Below are 10831 nucleotides of genomic sequence, written 5' to 3'. Positions count from 1 at the left end.
CGGTAAACTATGATTAATCCTCTGCTCAGAGGTCACATTCTTCAACTTTATTCCTTCCTATTTCCCAATAAAAGAATCATTATCTTTTTTCTTATGCTTCTCTCATGCTTATGTTAATCATGTGTCACACTACAGTATTGAGTTTTCAACTGTTTGTTTCCTTCCTTAAAAACTCTTTGTGATGAGGCACCTCATTAATTTTTGATACTACAAAGTTTAATATACTTGTTGGTACATTGTAATCACTCAATGTGTAAGATAAGCACTAAAATTCTTAGAACAACAAAATCTTCTTTTGTATTATTAGATAACAACTGATGAAGCTTGAGAGACAAGGTAGAAAACAAACAGATAAACACCAGCAGCACTCAAACGAGAGCTACACTGCTCACTGGCACAGTCAATACTGCTGAGCAAGGCTTTCTGAAGTCCTTTCCCACATTTGAAGGAAGGGTGACTGAAGTCACAACAGATCCTTGGGAAATATTTCTTAGTGTGGAAGAGCAGCCTGTTGCTCTGAAGAGCAACTGAACAGATGATCGAAGCAATGAAAAGAATAAGAAGCAAGGGGGAACAGAAGGGAAGAAAGACAGCAGACACTTTTAGGGCAGAAAGGAATTTTAATGAGGAGAGGAGCAGTCCACGAAGGGGCTGAACTGGGTGCCTTTTGATTTGCACTTTGTTCAGGTAGCTAGCTCAGGTAGAAGAGCTCAGACTGAGATGTACCCTTTACTCATAGAGTCAGAATCTTAAGCTATTTGAAATTTCCGTGAGAGTTATACAATATCATGGTCCAAGTCTGTGTAGCTTGCACTCTAGAGACAATCGCAAACTTTTAAATGGTCTCTTAACAAAAGCTCCATTAGGAAGAGATGACAGCTATTCAGCATACCTAGAGAATAAATTTTTCCTTGTGATAATATTATATTTAATTGGGGAAAAAGCTTTCCAATTGGAGCCTACAAAAATATGTGCAAAGAATTTTCTTGAATACTGAAAAGGAAAATTCACCTTGTTTCATATTTTCTTTTGCACAAAATCTGTGGACTTTGTAGCAGCTTTGTTACACAGTTCTATCATTAGGGCCCACATCAGGTAAGAGCACTAGGAAAATTCTCACATTCCTAAGGTTTCTAAAAAGCATTCTCAACTTCCTCTGTGTCAGCTGTAGGAGCATCTTCTTTTCTGCGACACTGAAAAAAAATTAACATCTTAAAAATCACGTTATGATTCCTAAAATCATACATATAGTAAATACTTAGTTTTTAAAAATACAAGCAATAGTGACGTTTATAGAACAAAATGTTAAGGTGCCATTTGTCCTCTTTTGGTTTCATCTCTATCTCAACCCACTCTCTTAATTGCTACTGAATCGCATATAACTTTTGGTATGCTCCCAGACTTTTAAAATAAAATGTTCATGGTCTTCTGCAACACCAACAAATGCCAGCACTCCAGAAGCCACCCTGCCCTGACATTCCCAATCATTGCCTGCTCCTTTCCTCTGAAAGTAATGCCCTCCCACTTACAGGTAACCCACCCTTTCTTTTCTTTCTAATTTTCCCAATAGCTTCCAGCCTCCCTCTAAACATTATAGTTTAGATTTCGTGTTGTCCGATTTCAAATATTCTGTGAGTAGAATAAAAAGTATGCGTTCTTTTGAATCTACCTTTTAATAGTCAAGATTATTAGGTGAGATTGATCTGTGTTGCTAAGTGTAGTTACTCCTCGTGTTAATCACCATGTAGAATTTTATTCTCAATATATTCACCACTCACTGAATGCATTTCCACTTCAGGACCATTATGAATAATACTGACATATATATGTTTATTTTTTGCCCTAGAAGTTTATCTTGCTACATGTGTACCCACATTTCTGTTGAGTACATAATAAGTTACTGATAGGGTATGCATGTCTTAATCTTCAGTAAATAATGCCCCAAAGATTTTCAAAGTTGTTGCAGTAATTTATACTCCAACTAGGAGTGAGAAATTTCTTTTATACACAGTCATTACCATCACTTAAAACTGTACTCTGAAATAGTCATTCTGTTAGGTAATTAACTCCTCATTGCAGCTCTATTCTAGTGTTATTATTGGGACAGTTGGGTTTACGCCTGACCACTTGCTGTGTGTTCTCTGTATGCGTCACGTGTTTTATAGTCCTCCTTTACTTGTTCATTTTATTTTACTATAATTTGGGGAATTTTCTCAGTCATTGGTCAGGGGTTACAGTATGCATTTTACCTTATCACAGCCTGCTTCAGATGAATGCTAATTTAATTCCAATAAAATAAAAACCTTTGCTCTAATGTGGCTACATTCCTTCCCCTTCCTTTGTGCTGTTATTGCCACATGTATTACATCTATATATGTGACATGGAGAAGGAAATGACAACCCACTTCAATATTCTTGCCTGGAAAATCCCATGGATAGACAAGCCTGGAGGGCTACAGTCCATGGGGCCGCAAAGTGTCAGACATGAGCGTATATTGTGTAACCAATGATATAGTGTTATAATTCTTGCTTTTATAATCTTACCTCTTTTAAAATTTCATAGAAAAAAAGAAAAAATATATATAACCAAATCTGCTCCATTGCCTGTTTTATAAAGTCTGACTAACACAAAGCCGCACCTATTCATGGAAACACCGTCCACGGCTGCCTCCGTGCTATCAAGTGAGTAGCTGGGGCAAATGGAATTAATGCTGGTGATAAACACGAACTTAAAATAAGGAGATGACCTTGGATTAACTGGGCAAGCTCAATGTGGTTTATGCGATTGCCTTTTAAGCTAGTTAAGAAAGAACAAATGACATATCTAGACTATTTTTAAAACAGTTATCTGCATGATTGCCTTTCTTGGTGCTCTTTCTTCGTGTGTATTTGAGTCCCACCTGGTACTATTTCCTTTCAGTCTGAAGAGCTTCCTTTGCTGTTTCTTGCAAGGAAGTCCTGCTGGCCACACATTCTCAGCCGTTGCTCACCTGTGCGTCTTTATTTCACAGTCATTTGTGAAGGATAGTTGTGAAGGATATAGAATTCATGCTTGACTGTTCTTTCCTTCCAGCACTGTAATATGCTTTCTACTGCTTTAAGGCCTCCATTGTTTTTGATGAGTTAGCGGTTAATCTTATTATGGATTACACTTACCCTGCACATGAAGTCACTTTTTCTTGCTGCTTTCAAGACTTTCTCTTATTAGTTTATTTCTGAATAATCTAGGAGTGCATCTCTGTGTTTATTCTGAGATCACTGAGCCTCTTAGATGGATGCATGCTAAGTTGCTTCAGTTGTGTCTAACTCTGTAATCCTATGAACTATAGCCCGCCAGGCTTCTCTGTCCATGGGGTTCTCCAGGCAAGAATATTGTAATGGATTGCCATTTCCTTCTCCAGGGGATCTTCTCAGCCCAACTGAACCTGTGTCTTAGATGGACAGAATAATATTTTTCCTCAAGTATGGGAAATTTGGGGCCATTATTTTTCCATTTTTCCCTCATTTCCTCCTTTCTGGTATCCTTATTATGTGTATATGAGTGCAGTAGATGGGGTCCCCCACAAACCTCTGAGGCTGTTTATTTTTCTTTTTTTTCACTTCTTCAGACTGGATGATCTATACTGTTCTACCACATTTGCAGATTTTGTCTTCTGCTGACTCAGATTTGCCCTTGGGTTTTTCATTTCAGAAAGGATGTCAGTCCTGAGTGTTCACTGGAAGCACTGATGCTGAAGCTGAAACTCCAATACTCTGGCCGCCTGATGCGAAGAGCTGACTCATTGGAAAACACCCTGATGCTGGGAAAGATTGACGGTGGGAAGACAAGGGGACGACAGAGGATGCGATGGCTGGATGGCACCACTGACTCAATGGGCATGAGTTTGAGTGAACTCCGGGAGTTGGTGGTGGACAGGGAGGCCTGGCGTGCTGCAGTCCATGGGGTCGCAGAGAGTCGGACTGAGTGACTGCACTGAAGTGTGCGTCTTCAGGCCTGGCTGGCTGTCAATCTCTTGCCCCAGCGGTGGTGTAATCTCAGTTAGGCCACGTGTCAGCCTGGCTTTTCCAGACAGTTTGCAAGTGAAGTCACCATCGTTTTAATAACACCCTTAGTCATAAAAATTTCTTTGCTCTACTCCAAGTAAAAGCAGCCCTCTGCAGCAGTGAGACTGCTGGTCCTCGAAGTCTGACTCACCCGGCTAAATTTCTTCAAAATGGAACTTGGAGCTGAGGGGACAAGTTGGAAGGAATTGGAGCTGCCACAAGTTGAACTGTCACAGACACCCACTGCTCTTGCCCAGGGTTTTCTAAGGTTTAAAGTAAATGCTCCTCTGTTGTGTTGTTTAGTTGCTGAGTTGTGTCTGACTCTGTGTGGTGCGATGGGCTGCAGCACGCCAGACTCCCCTGTCCTTCACCACCGCTGCTCAAACTCATGTCCACTGAGTCAGCGATGCCCTCCAACCAGCTCCTCCTCTGTTACCCCCTTCTCTTCCTGCCATCAATCTTTCCCAGCATCAGGGTCTTTTCCAGTGAGTCAGCTCTTTGCATCAGGTGGCCAGAGTATTGGAGCTTCAGACTCAGCATCGGTCCTTCCAATGAGTATTCAGAACTGATTTCCTTTAGGATTGGCTGGTTTGATCTTGTTGATTTTTGTTTTAATATTGTTTCATGTATTATTTTTCTAATTTTATAAACAGAAAAAAATAGTGAAATATTATATTTTATTAGTACCAAACATTATATATATCAGAACAATTTATCTCCTCATAAAGTGTTACTTACTAGAAATTACATCTCTAGTTTTGCCAGCAAGTTAAATGAAACACTTACCAGACCAACGCAGCTGAAGATTGTGTATGTGAATGCGATACACACTTCCAGTGTGTAGAAGCTCAGTAAGACACGTGAAATTTCTCTCCCAAGTTTCTGAAATCAGAAAATAGGGATACATTTTGCATTCTTATCTTTTTAAACACTTAGAAAAATTCTGATTGAAGTACAGTTAATTCGCAGTGTAGTGGTAGTTTCAGGCGTGCAGCAGTGATTCAACTATACACACATGTGTTCGCATATATGTACACGTGGGTGCTCAGTGGTGTCCAACTCTAGGCAGCTCCATGGACTGTAGCCTGCCAGGCTCCTCTCTCCGTGGAATTTTCCCGGCAAGTACACTGGAGCCGGCTGCCACTTCCTGCTCGAGGGGATCTTCCTGATCTCCTGCACTGGCGGGCAGATTCTTTACCACCAGCACCGCCTGGGAAGTGGTGTCCATATATATATATATACACACCGTGTACACAGTGGTGTCCATATATATAGATACAATTCCCTGTTGGTTGCCTACTTTATATATAGCAGTGAATATATGCCAATCCCAAACTCCTAATTTATCCTGCACTCCTCCCTTTGGTACTCTGGTGCTCTAAGTTTGTTTTTGATGTCTGTAAGTCTATTTCTATTTTTAAAATAAGTTCATTTGCATCTTTGAGATGGACATACAATTTTTACTCTTCAGTTTTTAAATGGACTGCCTCACACTGACTGATTTGCAGATATTCAGAAATCCTTGCACCCCTGGGACAAATCCCACTTGATCGTGGTGTGTGATCTGCTTAATGCGTTGTTGGACTTGGTTTGCTAGCAGTGTGTTGAGGGTTTTTGCATCTACTTTCATCAGCCACACTGGCCTGTAATTTTCTTTTCTGTGGTATCTTTGTCTGGTTTTGGTGTCAGGGTGATGAGGCCTCATAGAATGAGTTTGAAAGTGTTCCTTCCCCTGCAATTTTTGTAATAGCTTCAGAGGACTAGGTGTTAACTCTTCTCTAAATGTTAGAATTCACCTGTGAAGTCATCTGGTCTTGGACTTGTTTATTGGAAGTTTTAAAATCACAGAATCAATTTCAGTTCTTTTAACTGGTCTGTTCATATTTTCTATTTTTCTTTCAGTCTTGGCAGATTGTGCCTTTCTAAGAATTTGTCCATTTCTTCTTGGTTGTCCATTTTATTGGCATATAGCTGCTTGTAGTAACTGGCAACTCATGGGCCTCTGTATGTCTGTGGTGTCAGTTGTAACTTCCCTTTTTTTCTAATTTTATCGATTTGGGCCCTCTCCCTTTTTGTTGTTGTGTCTGACTAAAGTTTTATCAATTATTTTGCTCACATTTTCAAAGAACTAGCTTTGCATTTCATGGACCTTTTCTACTGCTTTCTTAGTCTCTGCTTCACTTATTTCTGCTCTGATGTTTATGATTCCCTCCCTTCAACTACCTTTGGTTTTTATTTGTTCTCCTTTCTCTAGTTGCTTTAGGCATAAGGTTAGTTGTCTGAGACTTTTCTCACTTCCTGAGGCAACCCTGTACCACGATGAGCTTCCCTCTTTGGCTGCTTTTGCCTTGTCCCATAGGTCTCTGGATTATCCTGGTTCTGCTTTCATTTGTGTCTCAGGCGTTTTTATCTCCTCCGTGATCTGTCGGTTGCTCAACAGAGTATTGTACAGCTGCCACATCTGTGTTTTGCAGTATTTTTCTTGTTGCTGTTCGGTCTCTAAGTCGTGTCTGACTCTCTGTGACCCCGTGGACTGCAGCATGCCATGCTCCCTGTCCTTCACTCTCTCCCAGAGTTTGCTCAGATTTACGTCCACTGAGTTCTATGATGCTATCTGACCATCTCATCCTCTGGCATCCCCTTTCCTTGTGCCTTCGATCTTTCCCAGCTACAAGGTCCCTTCCCAAAGAGTTGGCTCTTTGCATCAGGTGGCCAAAGTATTGGATCTTCACCTTTAGCATCAGTCCTTCCAATGAATATTCAGGGGTGATTTCTTTTAGCATTGACTGGTTGGATTGCCGTGCAGTCCAATAGACTCTCAAGTTCTTTATGGTCCAACTCTCACATCTGTACCTGACTACCGGAAAACCCAGAGCTTTAATTGTACAGATCTTTGTCAGCAAAGTGATGTCTCTGCTTTTTAATATACTGCCTCGATTTGTCATAACTTTCCTTCCAAGAGCAAGCGTCTTTTAATTTCATGGCTGCAGTCACCATCTGCAGTGATTTTGGAGCCCAGAAAATCAACTCTGTCACTGCTTCCACGTTTCCCCCTTCTATTTGCCATGAAGTGATGGGACTGGACGCCACGGTCTTAGTGTTTTGAATGCTGAGTTTTGAGCCAGCTTCGTCACCCTCCTCTTTCACCTCCGTCAGGAGGCTCTTTAGCTTCTCTCCACTTTCTGCCATCAGAGTGGTGACATCTGCATATCTGAGGTTGCTGATATTTCTCCCAGCGATCCTGATTCCAGCTTGGGATTCATTCCGCCTGCATTTCACACGATGTGCTCTTCATGTACGTTAGGTAAGCAGAGTGGCAATGCACAGCCTTGTCATACTCCTTTCCAAACTTTAACTGATCCGTTGTTCCATGTCCGGTTCTGTTTCTTCTTGTAGCTTATTTCTAACCTCATAGCTGGAATAGATGGTTGATGGATATGCTTTGAGTTTTCTTAAATTTACCGAGGCTTGCTTTGTGTCCCAGCATGCGATCTCTCCTGAAGAATATTCCATATGCACTTGACAAGAATGTATTCTCCGGCTTCTGGACGGAATACTGTATGAATACCAGTTAGGTCCATCTGGCCTAATGCGTCATTTTAAAGCCTGTGTTTCCTTATTGGTTTTCTGTCTAGATGATCTGTCCCCTGATGACAGTAGGGTGTTAAGTCCCCCGTTACTATTGTGTTACAGTCAATTTCCCCTTTTATGTCTGTTTACATTTCCCTATACACTGAGGTGCTCTACGCTGGGTGCATATATATTTACAATTATATCCTCTTGGATTGATCCCTTGACCATTATGCAGTGTCCTTGTCTCTTAGAATAGTCTTTATTTTAAAGTCTGTTTTGACTGATGTAAGTATGGCTACTCCAGCTTTCTTTTGATACCCATTTGCATGGAATCCCCTTTTTATCCTCTCACTTGCAGTCTGCATGTGTCTCCAGGTCAGTGGGTCTCTGATAGACAGCTTATATAGGGATCTTGTTTTTTTTATCCATTCGGCCAGTCTATTTCTTTTGCTTGGGTCATTAACCTACTTACGTCACACGTGCTTGAAGTTGCCGATCTCTCTATTCCCAGCGCATGTTAGATGCCCCTCATTTGCACTGACACTTCCTTCCTCTTCAGTTACTGGTTCTGGTGTCATATTTGTGTGTGGATTGTCTCCTGCCTTTCCTATGCTTGCCTTCACCACGAACTTTCCCATTTTGTAGTCTTCTTGTTTCCAGTTGTGGACTTTTCTTTTCTGCCTGGACAGATTCCTTGAGCATTTGTTGTAAAACTGGTTTGGCGGTGTTGAATTCTTTTACTTTTGGTTTTCTGTGAAGTTTTTGATATCTCCATCCTCAAATCTTAACATGAGGCTTGCTGGGTAGAGAATTCCTGGTTGTAGGTTTTTCCCTTTCATCACTTTAAATATATCACGTCCTGCTCAGTTGATAGCTTTATGCGGATTCCCTTGTGTATGATTTGTTGCTTTTAATATCTTCTCTTTGTCTTTACTTTTTGTCAATTTGATTACTCTGTGTCTTGGCATGTTCCTCCTTGGGACTCTGCCCTTCCTGGTCTTGGGTGGCAGTTCTCTTTCCCATTTTAGGGACGTTTTCAGCTTTTATATCTTCAAGTATTTTCTCAGGCCCTTTCTTTCTTCGATGGGACCCCTATAATGCAAATGTTGGTGCATTTGATGTCTCAGAGGTCTGTTAACCTGTCCTCATTTTTTTTCATTCTTTTTTCTTTTCTATGGCACTGATTTCTACTACTCTGTCTTCCAGCTCACTGATCCATTGTTTTGCCTCATTTATTTTGCTTTTGATTTCTTCTAATTATTTTTCATTTCAGTTATTGTATTCTTCAACAGTTCGTATTTTCTAACTCTTTGTTAAAAACTTTCCCCTCTGTGCATCCTTTCTTTTCCTGAGTTCTTGGATCATTTTTACAATCATTATTTTGAGTTCTTTCTTGGGTAGACTGCCCATCTCCACTTGACTTAGTTGTTCTTCTGAGGTTTTGTTTTTCATCTGGAACATGTTCCTTTGCTGTCTCATTTTGTTTAAACTTCTTTTATTTTTATGAATGTGGTAGGTTCCATTTCTCAGTCTTGGAGATCCTCTGTAGGGGATAGATTATGTAACCCAGAAGTACATCCCTCTCTCATCATCCAAGGGCAAGGGACCAGCTGGTCCCAAAGTAGTTTCTGATCTGTTTGTGGACTCATTTCTCCAAGCTGTGGAATCAGTTTCCTTGCTTCTGGTGTCTGCCCTTTGGGGGGTTAAGCTGGTTTACAGGCTCACGCAGCCTCCCTGGCAGGATGAGTTGGTGTCTACCCACTGGTTGGTGGAGCTAAGTCTTGGCCCTCTGTGTAGGACTGTGTCCAAGGGCTATGGGCTCAGAATGTCTTTAGGAAGCCTGGGGTTGTGTGTCAGCCTACTTAGCTGTTTGGCTGGAGGTATGCCAGAACTGGAGCCTACAGGCTGCTCAGTGGGGCCAGGTCTTGGTGCTAAAGACCCAAGCAAGACGTCTGCCTCAAGGAGAGTTCATACAGATGAATACTCCGAGATGTCTGCCACCCGCTTTTATGACCTCAGAGGGAACAGCTACTCCTTGCTTCCCTAGGAGACCTGCTAACACCAGCAGGTAGGTCTGACCCAGGTTTCTATGAAGTCATTGCTTTTGTCCTGGGTCCTGGTGCTTGCAAGGCCTTGCATATTCCCCCCAAGAGTGGAATATGTTTTCCCCAGTCCTGTGAAGCTCCTGTAAGCAGCCCTACTGGGCTTGAAAGCCAAATACTCTGAAGGCTCCTCCTCCTGATGCAACCCCTAGGCTGGTTAGCCTGATGTGAGGCTTAGAGCTCTGACTCCTGTGGAGAACTTGTGATATATTCTCCAGTCTGTGGGCCGCTCACCTTGGAGGTATGAGATCTGATTACATCATGAGTATGCCCCTCCTAGTGTCTAGTTGAGGTTTCTTCTGTACGTCTTTGGATGCAGAGTATCTCTTTTAGTAGGCACTAGTCTTTTTTTTAATCCACAGTTGTTCAGCAGTGATTTTGTGATTTTGGTGTGCTTTTGAGAGGAGGTGAGCTCAAGTTCCTTCTCCTCTGCCGTCTTTTCTCCTTCAAGTTTAAAGTTTTAAGATGCCTAAAAGATCTTGAAAACTATGTTTAAATGTGTAGGGATGACAGAGATCTGCCGTGAGATCCAGTCTTGAGCCAAGTCACAGCACCAAAAAAGTGCTCAGTCCTGTGTAGTTGTCTTAGCTAAGAATCCGGGCAAACCTGAAGCAGCAGACAGGAAGCACAAGAAGACTGGCGCTTTGCTCAAGTCACAGAAAAGCCTAGTGGATGCAGTGACTTTACCTGTATTATTACCCTTAGTAGGTGCAGATGTGTTCTTAGAAGGAGCTCCTAATATGACAGTCAAGGAGAAGATGGGAAATAGAAGAATGAATAAGCTTCTTTCACTATTCGATTTCCCTAGGCATTCCTACTCCTGTGCCTTCTGCTTCTCTTTCCTAGCTTTCATTCCCCCAATTAGTTATCTACAGCTTTAATTCTTGATCTTCGTCACTCAGCAGTCTTGTCTCAATTCTTGCAACTCTTCATTTTCATTCTATTCACTACAGTCTCTGGTATAGCTCACTATCCAAACGCATCAGTCAACAAGATTTGGCTCATGTCTCCAATGATAAGAAGATTACCAAGAGATTTTATTGAACACCAAGCGATTCTCATCATTAAAACAGCTATTATTACAAATACTTAAATTTACATGTGTAAAAATC

At 41.4% G+C, this 10831-nt stretch overlaps 1 protein-coding gene across 1 annotated transcript in view; it reads right to left on the bottom strand.

Annotated features, from left to right (window-relative positions):
• Window positions 1-462: 462 nt before the first annotated feature.
• Window positions 463-10831, bottom strand: part of MS4A13 (membrane spanning 4-domains A13) — a 28065-nt gene continuing 17696 nt past the window's right edge. Inside the window, exons 6-7 of the mRNA XM_004016514.5 lie at window positions 4831-4926; window positions 463-1193 (exon numbers count right to left, since the gene is read on the bottom strand). Coding sequence (XP_004016563.1) covers window positions 1134-1193; window positions 4831-4926 — 156 coding nt within the window. The 3' untranslated portion in view covers window positions 463-1133. The remainder of the gene's footprint in view (window positions 1194-4830; window positions 4927-10831) is intronic.

The sequence above is a fragment of the Ovis aries genome, chromosome 15, assembly GCF_016772045.2.
Source record: "Ovis aries strain OAR_USU_Benz2616 breed Rambouillet chromosome 15, ARS-UI_Ramb_v3.0, whole genome shotgun sequence".
Taxonomy (NCBI): Eukaryota; Metazoa; Chordata; class Mammalia; order Artiodactyla; family Bovidae; genus Ovis; species Ovis aries.
This window is presented reverse-complemented; position numbering and strand designations above follow the sequence as displayed.